Below are 26,774 nucleotides of genomic sequence, written 5' to 3' on the forward strand. Positions count from 1 at the left end.
GAATGAGAGATAGAGAGCATGAGGGGGAAGAGGGTAGAGAGCAGAGGGAGAAGCAGACTCCCTGCTCAGCAGGGAGCCCGATGTGGGACTCGATCCCGAGACTCCAGGATCATGACCTGAGCCGAAGGCAGTCGCTTAACCAACTGAGCCACCGAGGCGCCCTCATTTTTATGATTTTTTAATACCCAGTTGTAGAGGTACTCCTGTAATTTCACCAGTTTCCTATTGGTAGTTTCCCCAGTATTTTGCTATCGCAAATATTGGCAATTATGAATGGTCCTTTATATCATCATTTTGCACATGTGGAAGTAGAATTTCTGGGGAAATATGAATTTTAGTAATTTAGTTAAGTATTATCAGTGTCTTTTACTCCCTGGTCCAAAGGATCTTTGACTTTGGTCTTTTTCTGTTAGTGAAAAATAGTATATCATTTTCATTTTCCTTATTATGAGTGAGGTTGAATTTTTCTTCATAGGTTGATTAACATTTCATTTTCTTTGAATTGACCATTAGCCCCTTTGCCCTTTGGGTTTTCTTATTAAAGGTGTCCTTTATTTTTAATCAATAAGCCATTTGTGATATAATGAAGAAGCAATGCTCCATGAATATTTTTCACATTGCTACAGAGTGAGGGCTTTCTAACCAAAGACTTTTGGCACAGAGATTGAAGGATAGCAGCTTTAAGATAGAGAGTGCTGGAGAGAAAGTCTTATTTTTCCTCAGAGCCATTTGTTGACATTCCCCTTCTCTCCTCAGAAAGATAGGTAATATTCCAGAGCCAAGTTTGTGTGTGCTCACCCCCCCTCCCCCCCCCCGCCAGAGGAGAGGAAGGGCAGATAAGGCAGCAACTCTTACATAAGTTCTGAGTTTAATAGTTTTGAGCTTTGTCTCCTGTGCTACTTACCCCTCTGCATGCACAGGGAAATCAGACCTTTATTACATTGCCCCATATGGAAATAAGGTGTGGGGAATAATGTTAAGATGTTCTGTAAGTGATTGGTTTCTTCTCCCATCCACAAACCGTTTCCTGGTAAGATTATCAAATAAATGTAGATTAAAAAAAAAAAAACACCAAAAAACCAAACCCAGATGTGATTTATTTTTCCTTCACCTGTTGCCTTTTTGACTTTGTATATTGTTCTTTTTTTCTATTTAGAAATTTTTTGTTTTTAAATCTTACAGTTGAATTTTAAATCTCTTATCATTTCTGGTGTTGGAACATACTTAGGCTTTTCCTACTCATTCATAAATTAAACATTTTTCTTTCATGTTTTCTTTTAGTACTTATTTCATCATTCCTGGTGAAATTTCCATTCCATCTGGGATTTGATTTGATTTTTTTTTTTACTTAAAAAATGGCTACCTGATTGTCACAAACATTATTGAATAATCATTCTTTTTTGTAGTAGTTAGAAGTCACCTTAATTATATCCTGAATTCTCATATGTATGCAGATCTGTTTTTCTTTTTTTTAACCTGTCTGTTTAATCATGTGCTAGTACCACATTATTTCAGATGTTATATCTCTGTATTACAACACAGTATCCAGCAGGACTATTCCTTTCTCATTACTCTTATTTTTCCATCTGATGTTTTAGGATTAGCTTATTTCATTTATATTTAACCAAAGAAAAAGAGATTAAAATGATGAAATTGCTGAAGTATTAGATAAATGTTTCTAATTTTCCAGAGATATTAATTCCTTAAAAGATGTTCTTAATAATAAGAAAAAATGGTTATTGAAACCATTTATATTTTTATCATCATATTTCTTCATACTCCAATTTGAGAGAATGTATTGTTTCCCTTTTACCAAAATGAATGGAAATTGGCATATTTATATTTAATCCTGCTGTCTTTCCCCCTAACTCTTCATTTTTACTATTTTTATTATTGGTTTTGTATTATTGTAACATGACTTTTTTTAGGCACGGCTCTTCTAGTGTCTTCCCATTTTGTATTTTAAAAATTGTTTTCATGGTCACCATCTGCAGCTACCATAGCTTTGTGATTAATCAGTTCTTCATTTTGATTCATCTTATGGTTAGGTGGTTCTTCTGTTTCTTTTTAAAATCAAGAATTTATTTTTGAGAGGTATCCATGGGTACTGTATCTTCTGAGTTCTTAGATGGGTGATAAGTTTACCTTTATAACTGATAAATTTTCACCTGGATATAAAATCATGGGGTTTAAAACAGCTGAAATAGCATGTTCCTGGCTTTTTGCTCCAATAGCAACCCTTGAGTAACTACCAAAACCCACCAAAAAAGGAAAAAAAAAAAAACAGAAAAAGGAGAAATGAGAAATCACTTGGAAGAGGGAAGGCTCTTTAAACTGATAACGTGTGGGGAACTCTAGCTTTGGGCAGGGAACAGCCTGGGCTGCTAGGGAGGGAAGGGAGGAGGAGGAGGGAAGGTCTTGCTTGTCCTCTGCCGTTGTTTAGGGACAATTATTGCCTCCCTCTCACAGGGGCGCCTAGTATTGATGGCTCTGACCAATTTTAAGTAATTTAGTTGATTCTTTTAATATTTTTTCTGTCTTTTTAATCAATATATGTATATAGGTCTTTCTCAATTTTCCGTTTTCTTCTATCAGCTTCCCACCTTGCCGCACCCACTGCACAAGTGCCCCCTTCCCATCTTCCTCCTGCCACTCTGTCATGATTTGGGTTAGCTCAGTATTTGGGATTTTATTATGATCACAGTGTGAACGCTATTCACAGCAGTCTTGTTGTCACCTAAGATTACTTTCACTTTCCTGCACCATTTTTTCTCTCCCACTAAAAATTATCTTTGCTTAGTTTTCAGTGTGCCTGTCACTGATTTATCCACAAACTTGTCTCATGTTTGAATATATTCAGGCACATTGAGTTTTCTGTCAGTTTATCTTTTTGTAGAAATATTTGGTTTCTTTTAATCTTCTGTAGTCTATACTGGTTGCCTTCTCCATTTGTATTTTGGCTTTTTAGCTGAGATTTCCCTGCTTTGTCTTGAAGATTCTTTATGCTTCTCTTTTTTGGATCTTTTTTCTCCTAGATTTTTGTCATAAACCATTTTGTGGTTTATTCCCTTTTTTTCCTGGAATATGTCCTTAGGTTACTTCCTGAGAACAAGTGCCCAGGATCTACATTATATGAGAATTTACATGAGTGCAGATGACTCTGTATTAACTTATTGGGGAAAAAACCCAATAGTTTTTCTCGTGGTATAATTTGCAAGTCGCAACATTCATCCATTTTGTTTGTCTGTCTATTTATTTATTTGGCTAGCTTTGGTTGAATCTTTTTTCTTTTTCTTTTTTTAAAGATTAGTGAGAGCGTGTGAGCAGGAGGAGGGGCAGATGGAGAGGGGACAGAGAATCTCAAGCAGACTCCCTGCTGAGCACAGAGCCTGACTTGGGGCGGTGGGGGGGGGGGGGTGCTTGATCGTGACCTGAGCTGAAACCAGGAGTCAGACGCTCAACCGATTGAGTCACCCAGGCGCCACATTCATCCGTTTTAAGTACACAAACGCAGTAGGCTGGGTGCTTGTACCCCTCCCAAACTCGTATGTTAAAACATAACTTCCAAGGTGATGGTGTTTGGAGGTGGGGCTTTGGGGAGGTGATTAGGTTATGAGGATGGAGCCCTCACGAGTAGAGTTTGTGACCTCATAAAAGCTAGCCCAGAGAGCATCCTTACCCCTTCTGTTATGTGATTAGTGAGTGAGAAGACTGCCATCTATGAAGTAGAAGTGACTCCCACGAGACATTGAATTGGCTGGCACCTTGATCTTGGACTTTCCAGCCTGAGTACTGCAAGAAATAAATTTCTGTTTGTATAAGCCACCCATCCCATGTTATTCTGTTCTAGCGGCCCAGATGGAAGAAGACAATAAGTCAGTGAATTTTAGTAAATATACAGAGTTGTGCCACTACAGCAGAATTGCACAATAGAACATTTGCATCACCCCATAAAGATACCTGTGCACATTAATAGTCCTTTCCTTTTTTACATCTCCACTCCCAGGCAACTGTTAATTTGCTTTCTGTTTTGATAGTTTTTATATTGGCCTTTTCTGGACATTCTGTATATATGAAATCAAACAATATGTAGTCGTTTGTGTCTGATTTTTTAGCATAATGTTTTTGAGGTTTACTTATGCCGTAATGTGTTTCAGTAGTCCGTTCTTTTTTATTGCTGAATAGAATTGCATTGTGTGGATATCATATATCTTATCTACTTACAAGTTGGTGAATATCTGAATTGTTTCCGCTTTTTGACTGTTAGGAATAGTGCTGCTGTGAAGATATACATGTAGGTCTTGGACAAATTGTTTCATTTCTCTTGGGTAGATACTTAGAGTGGAATTGTTGGTTGTGTGGTAAATTGTGAAACTGTCAAACTGTTTTCCCAATTGGTGTATCGTTTTATGTTTCCATGAGTAATGTGTGAGAGTTCCAGTTTCTCCACATTTCTATATCCTCCTGATCGGGTCTTTTTTTTTTTTTTTTTTTTTTTTGCCTTTTAATGGTAGCCATTCTAGTGGATACGAAGTGCTATCTCATTGTGGTTTTAATTTGCATTTCCCTAATGCTTTGTGATATCAGATCTCTCTTCATGTGCTTGTTGGTCAGTCATGTATTTCCTTTGGTTTCAGTGTCTAATCCCATCCTCTACCTAATTTTGAATTGGTTTATCTTCTTATTGAGCTTTAAGAATTCTTTATACATTCTTGATATAGATACATGATTTGTAGATATTTTCTCCCAACCTGTGGCTTGTCTGTTTTCTTAATGGTGTCCTTTGAAGCACAAAAGTTTTTAATGATAAAACCCAATTTACCAATTTTTTTTTTTCCATTTATGGATTATGCTTTTGGTGTCATACCTAAGAAATCTGTCTAACCTAAGGTCACAAAGACTTTCTCCTAAATTTTCTTCTAAAGTTTTGAATATAGAATTCTGGATTGGAAATAACTTTCCATTAGCATTTTGAAGGCCTTTTTTCCCCTGCATTTTACTAGTTTCGACTTTTGATAGTGAGATGTATTTTGATTCTTGAGCATTTGTTTAAAGTTTTTTTTTTTTCCATCTAGAAATTTGTAAGATCTTATCTTTGTCTCTAGTTGTAGCCAAAACTGCTAGTGGTCTACCAATTACTAATAAGGAAAAATAGCTTTAACTTTTAGTTTATTAACATTATAGCCTCTTTTGATACTTTTGCTTTACATTCCTGGAATAAATTTTAATTAGACATAATTTTCTTTTTGTTACTTTACTGGATTTGTGTGCTAATATAATGATTTCTAATTTTTACTTTTTTAAATGCCATCTTTACCAGATTTGAGTATTAAAAGTTATATGTATTTTTTGAAACTAACTGTGGGAATATTATATAGGTAAATAATAGGCATTATTCCTTAAATATTAAAACTCAGATGTGAGAGGGTGCCTGGGTGGCTCAGATGTTTAAGCAACTGCCTTCGGCTCAGGTCATGATCCCGGAGTCCTGGGATCGAGTCCCACATCGGGCTCCCTGCTCAGCAGGGAGTCTGCTTCTCCCTCTGACCCTCTTCCCTCTCATGCTCTCTATCTCTCATTCTCTCTCTCTCAAATGAATAAATAAAATCTTAAAAAAAAAAAAACCTCAGACGTGAATCAATTTGTACTGGTATCTTTCTCAGTTGTAGGTCTTTAAACATTGTTCTAATCACTTCTGTGATAGACTTTCAGTATTTTTTGAGGTAATACAAATCAAGGTTTTTGAAGGTTATTGATTGCTTTATTCATATTCCTCTAGATTTCTTTCTTTTTTAATTAGATCTATTTGATTTAGAGATACATTAAGTTTTTCATCATAACTTTAAAAATAGATTTTATTTTTCAAAGCAATTTTAGGTTTATAGAAAAATGAGCAGTAAGTCAAAGCGTTTCCGTATACCCCTTTACCCATCCACTCTCAGTTCCCCGTTAGTAAAGTGTTGTCTTAGTATGGTACATTCGTTACAATTGATGAAATTGTAAATGTTGATATAATTGTCAATACATTGTTACAGATGTTGATACACATGTGGATACATTGTTATTAGCTAAAGTCCGTAGTTTACATTAGGGTTCACCCTTGGTGTTGTACATCCTGAGGGTTTTGACAAGTGTATAGTGACCTGCATCCACCATTAGGTATCATGAAGAGTATTTTCACTGCCCTAAATATTCTTGCATTCAAGACCTCTTTGCATTTCTTTGGCTCTTTCCCTCTTTCTTATTTCTTTCCTTTTTTCCCCTCTTTCCTTTCTTCCTTTTTCTTCCTCTGTGTCAGTTTTTTTTTTGTCTCTTTGACACGTGGCCATCTTCAAACATACAGAAGTCCTAAGAGTAGCAAGAGTGGTATGGGAGAGTCCCCTGATCTGTAACCCAGCTTCATGTTTACATTGGCAGTATTGTTTATTTTATTTTATTTTATTTTTTTATTTATTTGACAGAGAGAGAACACAAGCAGAGAGAGAGAGGGAGAAGCAGGTTCCCTGCTGAGCAAGGAGCCCGATGTGGGACTTGATCCCAGGACCCTGGGATCATGACCTGGGCTGAAGCAGCCACTTAACCAACTGAGCCACCCAGGCGTCCCTACATTGGCAGTATTGTTTTATGTATACCTTCTTTTCCGTGCTTTTGCCACTTCTAGCTGGAATATTTTAACAAAAATTTCAGACATTATGTAATTTCGTCTGTTACTTCATTGTACATATGTATTCATTATACAAGTTTTCATTGCCTTTTAAATGTTTACTTTGCATATTTACCTATAAAATAATTTGATATGTATAGGTTTATGACTGTTCTACATGAATTGTATGCCATTTATCCTTACATAGTATCTTTGTCTCTTGTTCAAAGGTTTTAATTTTAAATTCCACCTTGACTCCTATTAGGTTGCATCACCTTCTTTTTGTTTTATTTGCCTTTTTTCTTTCAAAGCCTTCTTTATCACTTGTTTTGTGTCTTGTAAAGTTTAAATAAAGAAACCCTATCTGACACTCTTTCTTTTAGTATGAAAATTTAGTCCTTCTAATTTTAAATACTTGATTTTATTTCATCTTTACTTGTATTTCAGTATTTCTTTTTTCTGTTTTCCCCTTTTTTATTTGTTGCTTGAATTAAATTGCTAATTATTCTTGTTGTTTCCCATTGGTGGATTGGAAATTCTCTTGTCCTGTAACATTTTATTTATGTTCATCTTCCTGTTTAGACTGGCATTTTCTCCATTTATACTTGTAAAGAGTATATAACTGATTGCCCCAACTTTGCAACACTGAAGATTCTCTGAGATTATCTCATACCTCTAGGCTGTGTTTGGTTTTCCCTTGTAGTTGATCTCTTCTGTTTCCAGACTTGCTTTTAGCTTGTGCATGCACAGGTTTCTCCTTTCTGTATGTTCTCTGTCTTTCCCTTCTTTGAGATTTCTGCCCTCATTCACTGGTTTCATTAGAGCATTTTTTCTTGAAGTTGCCTCGGCTGGAATTTATGGAGGCTCTATGCTCAGAAATGCCACATCCTCAGATATATTTCTTTAGCATGAAGGGGAATGGTATTTCGATTCTAGGATTCTTGGGTTTCTCTTCTGTTCTTTCAGTGGTTAATACACTCTGCTGTTTTCTGGCTTCTCGTATTAAGTCTGAGGTCATTCTGATTTGTCTTCCATTATATGTAATATAGTGTTGCTGTCTGAAAGGTGGCCCACTTTCCTCTTGATCATTGGAACTCAGGGATTTTTTTGTCTCCACCAGGAGGACATGGCTAGGTGTGTGTTTATGTCCATGAATCCTGCCTTTTATGCTGGGTGTTCTTTGAAGTGTAGAGATTTAAGTGTTTCTTCATTTCAGAGAAAGTTTTTTCTGTTAACTGTTTCCTTTCCTTTTCTCATTTATTCATTTTCCCCTTTGGGAACTCCTTTTATTGTGAGTTAGGTGTACTGGATAAGCCCTCTGAAGCTTGTGTCTTCCCACTCATGATTACTCTCATTTTGTATTTGTGTTCTGTTTTTTGATGTTAACTGTTTATGTCGCTCTTCCAGGCTACTAATTTGAGTTCTAATGGCGATCGTCGTCTCCTTAAAGTAATCAGCTAAACTGCATAATTGGGAAATCGTGTTATTTTATCCCAGAAAGTTTCCTTCTGTATGGGGGTATGTGCATGTGTGGCTACTCTTGAAGTTTCTAAGTGCCCTATTGCTTTTAAGATTTTTTTTCCCCCCGTTCCTCAACGGCTCTGTTTCTCTTGGTGTCTGTAGTCATTATTCTAAATGCTTGCCCTGTCTCTGGTGGGTAAGCCACCTGCTGTGGTTTTACTGTGCTTGATTTTGGGTTTGGTACTGAGTGCTGTTTGGTGTAATATTCGGAAGTGGCAGCAGTCCTTTGAGTGGTTGAAGATAACAGCCATGTCTACTCCTGAGGTCAGAAAGAACATATATCTCTTAGCATTCTCTTGGTTTCAAGGGCAGAATCTAGCTAATATTTATTGACTACTCGGACTTCTTAGCAAAGTGACCAGGGATTCTTTTGGAGCCTTTAGTGACTTTGTTTTCAGGCTGCATGGATCTCTGCAGGCCAAACTGTTTCCCTGACCTCTTCTTTCACATCTTTCCCTGGAGATCTCTGAAGCTGACCTCTGGGTTTCCCCCAGCCTATGAGAGACAAGAGCCCAGAGCCCAGTACTTGCTGTTGCCTCTCACTTTCCCGCAGATGTCTCTGCAATATCCCGTGATACTCACTGACTCGGGGGGAATAGAGACCGTGAGATTTGGAGTGGAGAGGTGGTGAATCATACTGGTTTTGCCATCTTCCCAAAGCAGAAATATTTAACCAGGGTTATCTGGATCTCATTAATGAGCTTTGGGGGAGTCTGTGGACCCTCTGAAATTGGGCACATGCTTTTCTAGGGAGAACTTTAGTGAGGTTCTAGACCCTAAAGTGGTTCAGAACAACCAGAGCTGACTAACGGGGAACTCCTTTAGTCACTGTTTTCATTAATTGCAACCATCCATTATTTTGACTTAGTGCAAGTAAATCCTAGCTCTACTCCTTCCTAGTTGTATGACTATAGGGAGGTTCCTTAATTAACTTCGCTATGCCTCACTGTCCTCATCTATAAAGTGACAGTAACTATAGCAAGTGCATTATAGGATTGTGAGCATTAACTGAGTTAATTCATTTAAAATGCTCAGGAAAATGCCTGGTTTAGACTAAGCACTCATTCTTCTTCCTGACTGTGAGACTCTCACCAGTAGATATTCCACATGCTATGTTTGTTAAATACTGGTTAACATGTTTACTGTTACTGTTGTCATTATTAGTAAAGCTTGCTAGTAGTCAAGTTTTTTTCAGATGGCAAACTGAGCTACAAATTAATAACTTTCTTTTATTATTCTTTTGTCAGTTAACTGCAAAATTGTTATAAATGAACAAATGTACTTGTAATAAACCACTTTGAAAGACATCTTTTTATCATAAGGGTGTTTGTGTAAGAGTTTAAGAGAAAAATGGAGATGGAAATCTTAAAATGAAACTGATTGGTAAAAGTGTTAAATTCATAAGCTGTTTCTGCTTAGGCCCTTGTGCTAAGATTAATGTTAGGACCCTGAATATACCTTTCCAAATTCGTGTGTGTGTATGTATAATTGCTTATTTCCAAATGTAAGTTATGATTAGATTTTAGTGCTTTGGAAAAACAGCCTTTATGTAATCTACAAAGATTATAAGAGTTGGAACACTCTTAAGTAGAAAGGAATAACATCTTATAGTAGTTAATAGCCCAGGAGTCGTCAACTGGCTGTTCCATATCCTTAAGAACAGAGCGCTGAATTTCCCACTTTTGTTAGACCTTAGTCAGTTGCTTATATATGATTGCCACAGTGAAGAAGGAATCTACTTTTGTGATGGGATGGAAGAAAAAGTGCAATGGAATTGTTGAAATTCTATGGAGACCAGACGCCCCCACCTCCCATCAGATAATCCTGCACCATGTGAAATCTTTATATTCCAGAAGGATTTTTAGAAACTCTAAATTGATTCTTACCCTTTGCTATTTCGCTTATTTAAAAATCAAAAATTATTGCACCTAAGAGTTGGCTATAACTGAACAAATAATCATGTTCTATTTTCAGAGCAGTTTTGGATTTTAAAAATATTCAGGACCATCCATACTAAAAGAGTTTGGTCTTTTTCGGAGTTGGAGCATTGACTGAAAGAATAATTGGTGGAATTAGGAGAAATTACAGAGAAATGGATTTGTGACTGATTCGTAAAACTGCATCAGAGGGACATTTTAGATTTGGGCTGAAGTTGACCTTTTTGATTATTTTTTAAGTCATAGAGGCCAGGATTATCAAACTGGCTTAAGTAAGCCAGAACCAGGATGTTCTGGAATATTTGAAGCCAGTATCCTAGGAAAGTGAGAATACAAAGTGGGGTATATTATACTTTCCCTTAATATTTATTGAGTCTTATTAGAAAGTTGAAGAAGTTTTTATTACACAGATGTGAATAGGTAAACTTGTCAGATAGTTTCAGTTAGGTTTTTGTGTTAAAGCATGTTGTAAACTATTTTGGGTCTTTGAGTTCCATACTCTTACCTAGATTTTAATTTTTCACCTTTGTTCCTGTATTAGTTTCCTAGAGCTGCCATATCAACATACTACAGACAGGGTGGCTTAACCAACAGAAATTGTATTTTCTCACAGTTCTGGAGACTAGGAGTCTAAAATGAAGACGTTTGCAGGGTTGATTTCCTCTGGAGGCCCCTCTCTTTGGCCTGCAGATGGCCATCATCCCCCTGTGTTTTTCACATGGTCTGTCTCGTGTGTGTGTGTGTGTGTGTGTGTGTGTGTGTGTGTGTGTGTGTGTGTGTGTGTGTTTTGTCTGTGTCCTAATCTCTTCTTTTAAGGATATTAGTCATGTTGGATTAGGGCCCATCCTAATGACCTCATTTTAACTTAATTGCCTCTTTAAAGACCCTTATCTCCAAATACAGTTATATTCTGAGGTACTAGGGGTTAGGGCTTAAACATGGGAATTGGGGGCGGGGAGTGGGGTGGGGGGTGAGGACACAATTCAGCCCATAACAGTTTCCTTATCCTTTCTTCATCTGATTATTTGTGTTGGGGTCAATAGGGAAGCTCTATCATAGAATCTGTTCAGTTTTCACTGCCACCCTTAAACAGCCACTATTTTCAAGGTGAGTTTACAGGAATGGTATGTTGGGGCCCATTTCCCAATGTGCTTTTTATCTTTGAGTCCTGTGGATCAAAATCTAATAACTTTACATCTTTATTTTGAAATCCTGTATTCTCAGGAGGTAGAACTTCAGAATTTTAATAGATATATGTTAGATTCTGTTCTGGACAAAGCGGTTCTCTGAACTGAAAGAGCAGAACCAAAAATAATGGCATCAGTTATCCTTTCAGGCTGGAATAACAATAAACTAACTAGAGACCTGTTATGCCAAATACCATTATGAAACTCAGCTTTATATAACAGGACAATTATCTTCAACAGGTAATCACACCTAAACTGCTCGGTTGAGTTGAGTCAGACAAGTTCTGCTTACCAAAGGTAGCCTTCCCAAACCAAGCCTTGTAATATTTGTCAGTTTAGACTTGATGTATTTAATAAAGATGTTACCTAAAATTATATTAATTTAAAATAACATTATTTGAATATTAGATATTCTTAATATTCACTCACTATATACCTCATGTTTGTATCTCATTATGCCTTCCTTATAAAGTGACAGTGGAATATTGAGGAACAAGTTCATGCATTTGAGGGATTTTATAAATTTCAGTGCCATTTGGATGTTAGTTACAGCATGTTTGTTGGGTCTTCTAGCTTTGGGGACAGCTTCTGCTTTGACTAGGTAGTTGGGCCACCATTCACGAGCTGACAGAGCCAAATATTCCTCCATATAAGGAACTTCCAATGCTTCTCATTCACTCTCCTTCTCTGTTAATGGCCAACTTTACACATACTTGTTCCATCTGACTTCTCTCTGCACTTTTCATGACTTTTTTCCCTTTGCAACTTCCCTCAGTGTTTTCATTGGAAGCTAACGTAAGTGTCTAATTAGAGTTTGCCTGAATCTTGCTTCCCAGGAGGAAAACTTGCCTGTCACCTAGTTACCTGTTCTTTAAAATCTTAGGACTTGTTAGGGGAAATAAACACAAAATATTTACAAATTTAAGTCAGAGAAAAGCTATTGAACAAATTATCTGCTGTTGATTATTTTTATTTAACAGTGGATTTTGAAGAGAAAATGTTGATCAAATCAGTTATCTTTATTTCAGTAATATTTTATTATGTATAAAAACAAACTAGTGATGTAGCTTTAATTTCTGTTAACTTTTATGTGAGATTATTTCAGATGTGGAGAAAAATTGCTAAATGTCACAGAGATGTTCTGAACACCCTTCCCTCACGTTTACATTCGCTGTATCTGTTTTCTCTGTGTGTCGTCTTTATCTGAAACATTTCAGAGTAAATTGCCGGCCTGGTGTCCCTTTACTCCTAAATATGTTTGTGTTTCCTAAAAACAAGAAAATTCTTTTACATCACCACAGTACCATTGTCAAAATCAGGATATTAACATTTGCTCATTATCTATCAGCCAGTCTAGAGGTCGTATGCAGATTTCACCAGTTGTTCCCTTAAAGTCTTTTACAATAAAAGAAACACATTTTCTGGTTTGGGAGCCTATATTACATTTACTTGTCATACCGCTCTCTATCTAGAACAGTTCCTTAGTCTTTTATTTATTTATTTATTTTGGGGTCAACTGTGGTCTTTACATTTTTTCATGAGCACAGGCCCCTTACTTTATAGAACATCTCTGATTGTGCATTTGTCTGTTTTCTCATGATTATACCGAGGCTCTGCTCATTGGCAAGTCTGAGCACTGCACCCGAGAAACGTGCTGTTTATCCCATTACTGCTGCGGTTGGCTTGGTTAAGGTGGTGTCCCTTGCATTTCTTTACTGTACAGTTACTACTTTTCCCTCTGTTGTCAATAAGGTATCGTATAGGGAGATAATTTGAGACTGAAAATATCATTATACTTTCACCCACTAGTTTTAGATACTTCCTAGTTTGTATTTAGTGAGGAGTAAGGCTAAAGATTACGGTGGCAATGGCAGACACAGTGCCAGAAAGATTTGTTTTTCTAAGTTCATCACTATTGAAGTTTGATACATTAAGAACTCAGAGGTGAGGCAAAACCAAATTTACCTCACTGTTGCATTTGATAAGCTCAGTTATTTATTTTTGGGGGCAAATACATTTAAAGCAACAAATATATTTGAAAACAGTGGCCAAAGGTCTAAACACAAACACTGACATTAGTGACAGCTTGATGGTGATCGAGAAGACAAAACTAAATTAAAATAGCAAATGGGTTAATAGAAAGTTGGATGTTTGTGACCATCTAATATAGGCATGTAGAACTATATATACTCACTGTAGCATGATTGTGTGTGATTATGTTCCATAATATGACATATGATTGTAGTTGTTTGTACCTATTTGAACAAAACATTCATGGAAAGATAGAGGCATTGCCAACATAGACAGATTTATCAGCTACTAATAGACCCTGCAGAGTGCACACTGTCTCACTGATCCCAATCAGAAATTTGTCTTTGAGAATTCAGAAATTTTGACTTGTTTTGGGTTTTTTCTTTTCCTTTTCCTCCCTCCCTCCCTCCATCCCTCCCTCCCTCCCATGTGATTTTTTTGTGTGTGGCTGGGGGTGGGGGTTAGGCCTTTGTTGACTAAATCATAAGATTTATCTATCAGAATGTCAACATATTGATCTTCAAATGGAGACTCATACTATTTAGTGTATCCCTTATTCATATGCTTCTTGGAACTAGCACCCATTTCTGTTGGGTAAAAAAATATTATGTATGAAGCCAGGTCTGCAAAAATTTGGTGAGGCTAGTCACAATAAGGGAATTCAGTTTTGTATTTTGAATGTTTAAGACATTGTTTCTAAAAGTGTGTTCCGTGGAATTCTCCCAGAAGGATATCGTATAAAAGGAGGAGGGGTGTGGGTTAAATAAGCACCGTAAGATACCCTCCTCTTGAGAATCCCAAAGCATTGTGGCAGATTAATGAGTCTTAGGAGTCTTTCTTAAAAGCACATGTTTAATGTAGTTGAAGTCAATGTTTCCCAAATAGAAATGACACAGAAACCTTGTTTGTTTTTTTTTTCCTTTCATATAACAGCCCTCAGAATATACATTTATTGGCATTAGACTTGTGTAGATTTTTCCTTTAGGTGGAACAAGATGAACTCGTCAGCCTACCAGCAAACTTTGACCCTCCTTCTTTGTATTACCTTTCATTCCAGGTGGTTACCTTCACTTTCCATTGATCCTCCCTCCCTCCCTTCCTTTCTCCTTTTTTTTTTTTTTCTCCTTTTAAAGATATTTTTTAAAACTTCTGTTGAATTATATTTTGGCCTGGGAGCTGTTTTGTCTCTTTGCATATCTCTGTTTTCATCTCTTTAAGTACTGAGTTTGACTTGCAGAGGGGACCTATTTCCAAATTCTCAGAAATGGGGCTATACATGGTTATTTAAACAATGTTACGCTTACAAGATTCCTGGTAATAATAATGCAGGGTCTAAAGGAAATGTTTCATACCATCCAGTTGAATAACTTCATTTTAATTCTATTAAAATGTGTTTAGGAAGATTTCTTTAACAATATCTGAACCTTAGTGGATACATTTTTTAAATTCTGCAAGTAATCATTTTGCCTTTAGCAGCTAGTTATTATTTTAGTTATCTACTTAATTATTTTATTTTGAAATGCTTGCAGCTCACTAATTTGGATTGTAAAATGTGCTGTTTCTGTTCTATAATTCTAAGTTGCAGTAAAGAGGTCCATTTTTGGATTCCATTCAATAATGGGTCTAATGTACTTTTTTCTTACACAGTTACAGAGACATCTTCTAAGGTAAAACAGAGCCTTATAATGAATTTCTATCTTTAAACTTTCATTTTTTTAAAGATTTATTTATTTGAGAGAGAGAGCACGAGGGGTGGGGAGCCCAGTGGTGTGGCTGCATCCTGGGACTCCAGGATCATGACCTGGGCTGAAGGCAGTCGCTTAATCAACTGACTCACCCAAGTGCTGCCCCTATCTTTAAACTTTCATAATACTGTGGTTTATAAAAGACAACAGCTCATAATTATGTAGCAGTTTATGTTTACTACATTTTTTAAAAAGTTGTTCATTATTATTATTTAGTAATGTCTACACCAATGTGGGGCTTGAACTCATGACCCTGAGATCAAAGATTGCATGCTTCACTGACTGAGCCAGCCAGGCACCCCAATTTACTACATGTTTTTATATACATTTTTCCACGAAGAAAATAGGAATGTCGTACCATCTCTGGAGTGACCTGAATTCCAACCCTGCCTCTCCCATTTACTCTAGATGTGGCTCTGGATTTGCTGCTCATTTATTCATTCATTATTTATTTATTTGCCTAGTATATAGTGCGTACTTTTCTGGGCACTAGACATAGAAGGAGTTAATCATAGAATAGAGTTAAATCATTTTTAAAACTGTTTTTTCACCTAACGAGGTGTGTGAATAGTATTGATTTAAAGCCCTTGGCACACAGTAGGCTCACTTTGAATAGAGTGGTAAGATGGTTTCTCACATAAAATTTGTTTCTAGCAATAAGAGATGGGCATTTACACTTGTTCCTTTCTTGTTATATTTGTCATATAGAATCTTGTTTCTCAAAAACCGTATCTTTCAAAAATTTATTTTTTGAACTATCTAATAAGATCTTTATTTAGTGTCACATTTATTTTACAAAGGGTAGATGCTTATTTTAGCGATGATTTTGTCATTAAAATTATGTCAAAATGTCTTAAAATGTTGTTGAAACTGTAAACAAACTCATAACACACACAGAGCTAATTATGGATGCCATCTGTTTATTTTTACAAAGCTTTTTTTTTTTAAGACCATGGCATTGTCTGCTTCTGATAAGCTTCAAGATTATTATAATGACTAAGTCCTGTCCTTCAATTAGTGTAGTTGAAGATGGGAAGACAATTCTTTTGTTCATTGACCTTTCCCTGTGTCAGAGTGTATAAAATTAGACATGTCATGATAAAGAAACTATTATGAAGTGCATTTAGAACATGCTTAATTTTTATGAGATAAGAAATTGGTATTAAAACAGCAGATGTGGCCGAACTTTTATTTAAATTTCTAGAACTTAATTCAGGGATTTCAGTGAAGGACAGATCATCTACTCTTTATCAGTGCTGTAAGTGGCTTTATTTTAGCTTTGTTAAGTTTAGGAACTTGTAAGCAGTCAAACAAATTCATAATGATGTGTATCCCTGTTAGTATCCCTATATGTCGGTGCATGTTTTTGTACATGTGTATCCCATGTGTGAGTATGGAAGGCTAGGGATCCCCATGACAGCATCATCCAAAGTAGTTATCAGCAATTTGCTGAGAAAGCAGAGTGATTTCACTGGCTCAGTTTTGCTATTGTGCATGCTAAGCACTCCCTGTGTAAGTCTGAAGGGAGAACAACCTGCAGGATCCATCTGCTCCTTTCTGCTAAACTGCATTGATGTAAGAGTACGCTAATCTGGTTGCTTGTCAGGACAGGTTAGTGAAAGCATGAGACTGGGTGAGACTACGCTAGCCTAGTGCTTTGGAAAATCATAAGCTGCCTCTGTGGATGCCATGCTAAGTGTAGCAGAATAGGTTGATTATCAGCCATATGGAGGATTGCAGCTAAATATGTAATTTTCAGATAGGAAGTAGTTTCAAAATTGAAAGTGTTAAACATTGCCAGATGACATTAATTAAAAATGGAAACAAGTAATACAGATAGTTTACAAATACTTTTTAGGTATTTTTTTTAAATCATGCCTTGTATGAGATTGTGTTTAATTTTATTCTCTTAGTTTTTTAAAGTGATTGAACGTTAAATATAATTAACCTCATTTTACCCATAAGTTATTGAACTTGTTTTGCTTATTTCTGTTTATTTACCTTTTCCCACACCTATTGATGGGCTCATATTGGCCTTGCAGGTTGAGCATCCCGTCACAGAATGCATTACCGGCCTGGACCTAGTCCAAGAAATGATCCGTGTTGCCAAGGGTTACCCTCTCAGGCACAGACAAGCTGATATTCCCATCAACGGCTGGGCAGTTGAATGTCGGGTTTATGCTGAGGTAAAATGAATGATGTTGAGAGGAAGGGTGACGGTTGTGTCCCAAAGTCATGGGACCAGGTAGAGATAAACAGAAGGTAAAGTTAGGGTTTCATAATTGGTGTTGAGTATGTGCTTATGTAATACAGAATCCAATCGAAACAAAGGGTAGACAGTTTTGACATAATTCAAAATAGTTTTAAAAGATTGAGTTTGATTAAGTTCTATGTGTTTTTCCTGGATGGGAAAAATAGCTACCATCAGTTTAAGGGCCAACAAAGCATTCGTTAAATACTCTTGCTTTTGTTAAATCTCCAGTATGCTTGAACGGACCATGGTTTTTGTTTTGTTTGCTTGTTTTCCAAATCACATTTGAAGTAAACAGAAACAATTATTTCTGTGTTTTTGTTTGTTTTTTAGAGCCCACCCTGGGTACACATGAGTTGTTAATTCAGTATTTACTTAAAATTTTTGCAAGTTTATTTTCTAATAATTTTATCCCTTATGCTTACATTGAAAGTAGCAGTTAAAATTTAAATTGCAAAACTTTGATTCATAATTTTAATTATGGATTTTACTCCTAAACTGTCAGTCCAATACTTTTATACTATTTTATAACTGTATTAATTAGATAATAAAGCAGTCAGTATCTGAAAATGCTTTTTTCAAATGATTAAAATAATTCAAGGAAACATTTGTACTATGTTTCACTTTTAGAATTCGAAGTTTATCAAAACGAAAAGTAAATTAATAGTATCTGTGTCTAAGAATACTGGAAGTTGTTTTGAAATGTTTTTTAAAGTTCTTGAGAAGAATATACTTGGCCTGGTTATTCCTGCTTTTATTATATTTTAAGTGGTATTGTTAGGACACTGAACTTACTTAATATTTATTCTGATGATCTAAGATATTTACAAATGGAGCACATATCTAATAGCACATGCAAAGTTTCTTTCAGGTCTTTATTTGAAGAACTAAAATTCTCCAATTTTACCGTATGTGAACTGTATTGAGAGTAAGAAAACAAATATCTTTAGCGTACTACAGTTGTTGTTCTGAACTTGAGGATGTTTTGATGTATCGCCTAGGTTATTTTATTTTTGCCCAAACCATTCTAAGAAGATTTATAAAATGTTGGAATTTTACCAATTTCAATAAAGTATGACTAAGGTCAGGCTAAATTCTGCTTACAGTTCTGTTTGATTTTTAAATACTTGTCTAAGTAGTCTATAGAGTGAGTATAAGACAATAATATTCTGAAATCTGTGATTTGGTAAATACTGTATATTGAAAATAGATCTATAAATGCTTCTTCATTGTATAAATATTTAACCTTACTTTGCTGATTTATATTTCAAAGACTGTGCTTCCTTTCCTTTGAACTTTCAGGACCCCTACAAGTCTTTTGGTTTACCGTCCATTGGGAGATTGTCTCAGTACCAAGAACCAATACATCTACCTGGTGTAAGTCATTAAGCTGTAATACCAAGTGAGGGGTTAAAACCTTGATTTATGTCATACTTTTATGTTAAAGCATGTCAACACTAAAGGGTGTAAATTGAAGGACAAGTGAAATTCCTGGGGAATGGCAGTTTTTTGTTGTTTTTAAAAAAATATTTTGTACTTTGTGATACATAAGAAGGTCAGAATTCACTTCACAGGGGAAGTCCAGAGACATCTGACTTGTAAATAAATGATAGTTTACAATGTTCCCAATTCTTTTGAAAATTGTACTGAGAAAGATCACAGAATCCTAAGAATGGGAAATGGCTTTCCTGTATTACACTTTAATCTTTTCACTAAATCTAACCCAGATTCCCTGTATAGTCAGATGTCAAAAATTCAAGCACAAAATCAGCCCCTTAATAGAAGTGGATTAAGTAAAACAAAGTACGCCTCATTCTATTAAGTGTCATGGACTTTAAGAAGTACATATTTCTACCAGTTAAAGAAAAGTGATCACTGTCCACCTAATTCCTAAGTCTTCTATATTTAATAGCTGTTCTTTAAATAGTTTTTGCTGCATAAAAAGAACAAGGACATACCCTTTTTCTTAATCAAGGTAATAAGTGCATATATATATGACATTATGTTAACTAGTGGATGACAGGGCTGTACCATCTGTGAATATGATTATTCAGTTTGATTACTGGCATGAAGATGGTGAAAGATTACAGGAAGGATTCTGAATTCGAAGATGTTATTGGATATGTGATTTATTTCACTTTTTAAATTGTTTTTGCCCATATGCGTTCTGAAGAGACTTGACCCTTTCTAGGCTGGGAGACTCCATGCTGTGTTCAAAGCCTGAAGGCAGAACAAAAATTGTAAAGATTTAACAGGCATTATGTGACATTAAATAGCAGATGAGAAAACAAGTATCATAGGGACATATCTAAACATTTTTTTAATCAAACAGAAAAGTATTAAATAAGAATTCATAATGATTACTCTAGTTGTTAGAAGTTTTCACCATGTTGTAATAGCTAACAGGATGTCAAACATTTTGCCCTCGCAAGTTTTTGCAATTTGCAATTTTCAAACGTGAGACCTGTTGAAAGTACAAGTGATAATGGACAAACTATACCCCCTACAGTCTTTGTCCCACCAAATCTTTCTTCAATTAATGCTGCAGCAGGAGTTTTATGTAATAACATTTGCAGTTGTGAGCCATCCATAGAAAGAAAAAACAATTAAAATGCCTTAAATGTTCTGCTTACTGCTGTTATTTGCTTGTGTGAATGTTGCATGTCAGCTAAATGGACCAAGGAATAGATAAAGTGATTGGGTGCGGGAGAGTGCACACCAAGCTTTGTCTATCATTATTGCTGGGAGCAATCAAATTGATGTCAGCAGGACAGTAGATGCGTTGACAGCTGTAATTATGTATCTCCATGGTGATCACTTTTGGCCTGTCATGGAGGCCCACAAGTCCCCTCCCTTGGAAGCATTTAATCAGATTGGGCTGTCACTTGTCAGGTAGACATTGCGGGCTGGGAGTTGGACTGAGGGAGAGAGGTGAATCGAGCATGAAGGGTGGGAGACGGCTGATAGTTTCACACGGTCCACCGTTGATACAGAAGAAAGACATTTAAATTATGCCAGAGGTTTCTGAGCAATGGCTTGAGACCCTCATACACAGGTGCCTGGGTGGTGGTGGTGGTGGTGTGGTTTTTCCTCCTTGTCGCTTTAACGAGATCAGTCAGTTTTAACTTGGGAAACTCTTTTTGGCTGTACCTTTTTTGTCACAAGAATACCCTACTTCATGGGCGCCTGGGTGGCTCAGTCGTTAAGCATCTGCCTTCAGCTCAGGTCGTGATCCCAGGGTCCTGGGATTGAGCCCCGCATTGGGCTCTCTGCTCTGCGGGAAGCCTGCTTCTCCCTCTCCCACTCCCCTTGCTTGTGTTCCCTGTATGGCTGTCTCTCTCTCTCTGTGAAATAAATAAAATCTTAAAAAAAAAAAAGAATACATACTTCAGAGTTAATTTACAGGCTGTACTTTTCACATGGTTCTTTAAGCCTAAAATTTACTTCTATGGCATTGATGAAGATTTAAGAAAAATCTTTGATCACCACATTTTATAAATTTGTTATTTTCAGACTGCAGTTTTGTTCTGCTCAGAAATTTGGTTACATTTCCATTTGACTTTATTCTTAAAACTTTTTGTGCCAAAGCTAAATATATTTTTTTGTGTAGCCTTTGTTTCCATAGAGGAATGGTGACTTAGTTTGACTTTTAATTCATTGTTAGAAATAAAAGCTGATGATTATTTGAAAAAAGCTATGTAAGTAGGAAATTATAAGTCAGAGTCTTCATGCTTTGTTACAGTTTTAAATTGGAAATGTTGATTGGCTAATGAAATGTGTTTGATTAGCGATGTGTGTTGATTACATATAATACCTCTTGATTTTCCCCTATGTATTTTTAAATTAAAATGACATATCTTCTGTGATCATAATTTTAGTAGATGACATGGTTATATCCAAGAGCCCTGGGTAACTTAACTTTTAGGATGATGTTGTTCAAGGTAACTAAGACTTTAAATTATGAACTGTAGAAGAAAGTAATAAATAATCTTTATTGTCTGTTATTTGACCAGTGTGTTGAACAGCAGAGTTCCACACTAGCCTTGTAGCAATTTATGTAGCAAATAGGATATACTTAAAGTCAAACATTTTAGAATTTGTACCAGTCTCAATTTGAAACACAGCTTTAGCAAGCATGCTCTGGTTTTAAATAACAATACATGGAGGTAAAACGAACTCTTTTAACTTTTTGCTACTAAAATGAAGAAAATGGAAGTTCAAAAGGCTCTTTTCTCTAAGTTGGTTGCCAGCTGCCGTTTGGGGTCTGTTTAAATGTGGGGAGAGAGTAGATTATGATTTTATTGCTTTCACAGCTGTCCCATTAATTCTTTTCTAGTTTTTATAAACACTGTGAATTTCAGTTTCATAGAACTAAAGTATGTTTCCAGAAAATAGAAAGCCAAGATATGTTTAAGTGTGCTGAGTGACTTTCATTTAAAATCGATTTTCATACATGAATGTGAATGTAAATACAAATATCCATACTTTTGTGTTTGCAAATACAGAAATAAAAGCACTCTGGGTATGTTACAGTGTTATCTCCTGAAGCCTTACAAAGAGAATAGTGTTAGTGTGATTTTTTTTTTTTTAAGAGAATGAAACTATGCTTTATCTTTTGATGTCACCGTATAATAAAGCCATCATCATACCCTCATGTGGATATCCTAGACAAGAGGTTCTACATGTGGTCCCTTGATAATTGCCTAAATTAAAATATTAAAGGCCTAACAGCCGCTGTGTTGACCTTTTTCTGCCTTGCTGCAGACAGATGAGCTGCTGTTTATTAGGAAGGCTTCTTCCCACAGGTGAAGAGCTACGTGAGCTTCCACTCTTCTCTTCCCACCCCTTTACAATGTTGGGCATCAAAGTCCTGCTGTTCTAGCAGCTTCGATTAAATTCCTCTATCTTCAAGACCCCTAGGACATGCTTGACAGTCTTAAGTATTTTGATTAGCTTTTAAATACTTCAGATTCCAAAACTTAGGCACAATAATTTAATAAATATTTCGTCTTCAGCAACTGCTCATTTTAAAAGTTTTACATGGCTAACCTCTGTGCCTTACTGCTGGTATCAAACTGGGAGAGGAAAACAAGAATCAGCGATGTACTAACTAACTTGTTGGCTGTTTAACAGCAATCAGACTCTTCAAAAGAATATTTTGAACTTGTGCTATTTTTTGCCCCCATGAAAATCGCAAAATCAGAACTCTAATTGGGGCTGTGTCCTTACAAAGCAAAGCTATGAGAAAAGCTGTGTAAACATTAAAGTCTTGGGGGACTAACAGTAACAGAGAAAAAATGTTGTACAGTTGAGAGGGTAAGGCAAAAAAGGAAAGTGTTACAGACATGAAAGCCGCAGGACCAGTGTTCCTGTAGAGCTGATGAGCAGAACTCCTAATCCTGCTGCCTGGCTTGACTGGGGTCCTCCCTGGAGCTCTCAGAAGGGTACAGTGGGGAGTGTGCCTAGAAGGGGCATCATTCATGCCGTGCTTCAGTTGGAAGACACCATCAACTAGCTACAAATGCATCCCAGGATAGTGATGTATAAAGTCATAGTATTGTTATTTTTTTGAGGTTTCTTAGTTCCTTTGTTTAATGAAAGAACAAAAAATACATTATACTACACACTAACAGATGAAGATAATTTGGTCTCTATATAGTTTAGATCGTTTTTCTGTTTTCCGGAAGCTGAAAAGTTACTTGAGATTAAATTATCCACATGCTCCTTAGAAATTAAAATTGTTGTGAGAAAAATAACCGCACAATATGAAGTTACTTTCGTTTCTTTTTTTCTCCCAGGTCCGGGTTGACAGCGGCATCCAACCAGGAAGTGATATTAGCATTTATTACGATCCAATGATTTCAAAAGTTAGTTCGATTTCTTAATAGCTTTGTTCGTTCTTCTTCTGAAGAGACAGTGGAAGTATTTAATTAAGAAAATCTGAAATGGAGCTTTTCTCTGAATCATGTGTTGTAATTTTATAATTAAACAAGTAATTGTGCACTGATGGAAAAGTGAAAGCAGAGCAGATTTTCTTCCTCCTGAGAAATTTCAATACCATGTTACTTTGTAACACTCCCCAATCAAGTCAGTCAATGGCTCTTCCCCGGTGAATGGAATGATGATCCCCTTTCCCAACAGTAACAAAGTTACCTACCCAGTGGCTCCATTGCAGCACATACAGTGAAGATGCATTAAATTGTTATTTGGTCATTCCTGAAAATTGCCTGAGATAGAAGTATGAATGGCAGGCCATATCAAAGAATTGGGGTGATAAGTCATGTTTTTTGGAGTACTTTTTATCATTTTTCTTCAATTTTTATGAATCAGTAATTTGTGGGGATTGCACATAATTAAATTTTATGTAAGAGTATAAGATGTCTTTTTGTCCACCTGTCTTTGAAATTTGACTTTCCAGAATAACAATGCTGCTTAAATTCTTAGATTGTTAGAATTGTAAGATCTCATAAAATGTAGAATTCTGACTGCAGAATTTACTAAAAACCCTTTCTCAAGATGATGTACTTACAGCAAGCGAACCAATTTTTATTTATCTTTTTTCACTTAAGTTTTTACAGTAACATTATTAAAGTGAACTTTAGATAATTTGGTTGTTAGGGAACCACTATTTAGTTTAAAAATGAGAAACAAAAATATTATAGATTGATTTTGAGTAGATGTGGTTCCATTTTTGATGAATACATTTCTGTTCAGAAACGTGGCCTACAAATTTTCAACCTGGCTTGACACTGAGGACCTGATGGAATGTACTAAAGTAATTGCACACTACACATTGACTAATGTAATAACAAGAAAAATATTTTATGAGTACTTAAGGTCTTATTAGCAAGCACATTAGTAATAGAATGTTACTTATTGCTTATTTATTTAGGATTCCTCTAAATAGGCCGAAAGTCATATAGAATAGGAAGACCCTTCTGGTTTTCTAATACAAGAACCCTTTGCTTCTGTTCTGTGTTACGTGTAAAAGCTGGCTAAGCAGGGTGTCAAACTTGGAAACGACATTCTCGTAGGGAGAGAAAAAACAAATCTTGCCTAATCCTCCCCTATCACAGATGTTCATATTCTATCCCAAATAATGTTCACATTTTGATTATCTTCCCCTTTAAACTTTTTTATGCTTGCTTTTATTTCATTGTTGAGCTCAAATAGCTCTTTTCTGTGATAGTGAATGTAGGAGAAATGTCTGAAATAGCCTGATTTTCATATTTATCTAGTTTTAAAAATCTTAATTGCCATACTTTATATTACAAACTGAACCACTGTGAAGGTTCAAAAGATGTTCTGGGAACTCTGTTAGGAAGTATTTTGATTTTTATTAGGATGAATTGTTTGACTTTTAGATAGATTTATAGATACCTATGTAAATTGTTTTTTGTTTGTTTGCTTTTAGCTGATCACATATGGTTCTGATAGAACTGAAGCACTGAAGAGAATGGAAGATGCACTGGATAATTACGTTATTCGAGGTGAAAACAAACGTTTGGGGTCTTATTATTATACATGGTGTCCAGTTCTAGAAAACAGCTTGAAGATACACTAGAGAATTCAGTAGAAAATGTGGTTACTGTGTGTTTAAATAGAAATAAGAAAAACTTGAACTAAACTGACATACTAATTAAGAATAGGTATTTCATTTTCTTTAGCAGCCCTATACTTTACATATATACCTTCAATTATTTAATTAACCTTATGATTCATGACCTTTCCTAGATAAGCATTTAGTATTTTATGTACTGTATGGAAAATGGTTCTAATATTCTGAAGTCTGTTACTGGCCAGTGCAGCAAATTAGCGATTTACTGTCTTTTGTCATTGTCAATGATGTTTTGTAGCATGAAACTTGAAAATGCATGGAGATATAAAATACAGTGACCTGCAGTTGACTAATTTGGGAGTAGAGGGAATAGCCCTTTGTGTCTATAAGAGCAAGTTATAAAATATTCTCTAGCAAATGCAATTTTGTTACCTCATGTACATACAGGTCAGTACTAATGCTTAAGAAAGTGTGATCCTACAAGCCTTTAGGATGTAAAGCAATAATTGAATTAGGAGCAACCATTTTACTTTTATATGTATATATAAAAGATTTTATCTTTAAGTAGTCTCTACACCCGGTGTGGGGCTCAAACTTACAACCCTGAGATCAAGAGTTGCATGCTTCACCGACTAAGCCAGCCAGGTGCCTCACAGCCATTTTATTTAAATAATGAAAGCAAAGTTATACTTACTCCCCTTAAGGAGTAAATTATGTTGTAAACTGTATTAGCAACTTTTCATTAGTCGTGAAAAGATCATTTCATTTTAATCCAACATAAATTATCATCAACTTCAGAAAAATGGAGTTTAACATTAAATTTAAAGTGTAAAATATAAGTTCACTTTGTGTTATAAGTGAATAGTGTGGGTCTAAGAACATTCCAGGGGAAGGACTGGTCTGGGTCGTTTTGCTCTTTTTTCATGGCTCATTAAAACAGTGGAACTAGGAGGCTAGAATTTGGAGGCTGAGGGGTTAGAACAGTGGTGGAGTATGATTACCTGGCCCCCATCAAGCCCATACAGAGCTTTATGCAGTTTCAAAAAGATTCCCTTCAAGGGGACACAGCCTGTAGGTCAGAAGGCTTGGCAAGTGGAATACAACTTTGTGTGAATTAAAGTGCTCTTTTCTCAGAGTGTATTCAGCCCTGAGACAGAGAGCCCAGCTTAGCAATGTAGCATGTCAAACCCTTACTCTGCACCGTTGACCCAGTGCTTTTGTGCAGTAAACAGTTCATACAATGGTACAGTAGTGGTTCAGGACAGTTGAGTGACTTTATTTATTTTTTTGAGAGCATGAGTGGTGGGATGGGGTGGTGGCCAGTTGTGGGGAGGGGCAGGAGAGAAGGGAGAGAATCCCAAGCAGGCTCCATGCTGACACGGGGGCTCCATCTCATGACCCTGAAATCACCCCCTGAGCCAAAATCAAGAGTCAGATGCTTAACTGGTTGAGCTACCCAGGGGCCCCTAGAGACCATTTTTACATTTCTCTGCTCATTTTTGTCTATGGTGATTAATAGTCATCCAGTCCTCACTTTTCCTCATTTTTTTCTCTTGTTAGATCTGGAGAAATTTCTTCCCTCCTTTTCCTTTTACTGTCACTCTCTTTTCTTAACATTTGTTAACTAACAAGTAACAGTGATTGTATCTAACCTTATGGGCTAGTGATTCACCTTTGTCAATGGAAAGAAAACAGTAAGCTCTCAAGTGAACTCAGATATAATTAAAAAAAAATACATTGGTAACATCAGTATCCAAAGCATACACACATCTGAAAAATCCTCTTCACATTCTTTTTAGCTCATTCTCTAGTTCTTTTTCAGCTTGAATTATGGAGTATTTTTTATATATATATATTTAACTCTGCCATGTTCCGCCATAAGCAGCATTTTTTCTCTAAAT

At 36.0% G+C, this 26,774-nt stretch overlaps 1 protein-coding gene across 2 annotated transcripts in view; it reads left to right on the plus strand.

Moving 5' to 3' along the window:
* PCCA (propionyl-CoA carboxylase subunit alpha) overlaps positions 1–26,774 on the plus strand; it is a 393,065-nt gene that overhangs the window by 170,259 nt on the left and 196,032 nt on the right. For both annotated transcript variants that reach the window (XM_088021889.1, XM_028112036.2), the window contains exons 13-16: positions 17,107–17,250; positions 18,618–18,692; positions 23,114–23,182; positions 24,730–24,805. In XM_088021889.1, the coding sequence (XP_087878015.1) occupies positions 17,107–17,250; positions 18,618–18,692; positions 23,114–23,182; positions 24,730–24,805 (364 nt within the window). The remainder of the gene's footprint in view (positions 1–17,106; positions 17,251–18,617; positions 18,693–23,113; positions 23,183–24,729; positions 24,806–26,774) is intronic.

Source organism: Eumetopias jubatus, unplaced genomic scaffold (genome assembly GCF_037043125.1).
Source record: "Eumetopias jubatus isolate StellerSeaLion01/CBP00866 unplaced genomic scaffold, mEumJub1_p1.0 scaffold_3, whole genome shotgun sequence".
Classification (NCBI taxonomy): Eukaryota; Metazoa; Chordata; class Mammalia; order Carnivora; family Otariidae; genus Eumetopias; species Eumetopias jubatus.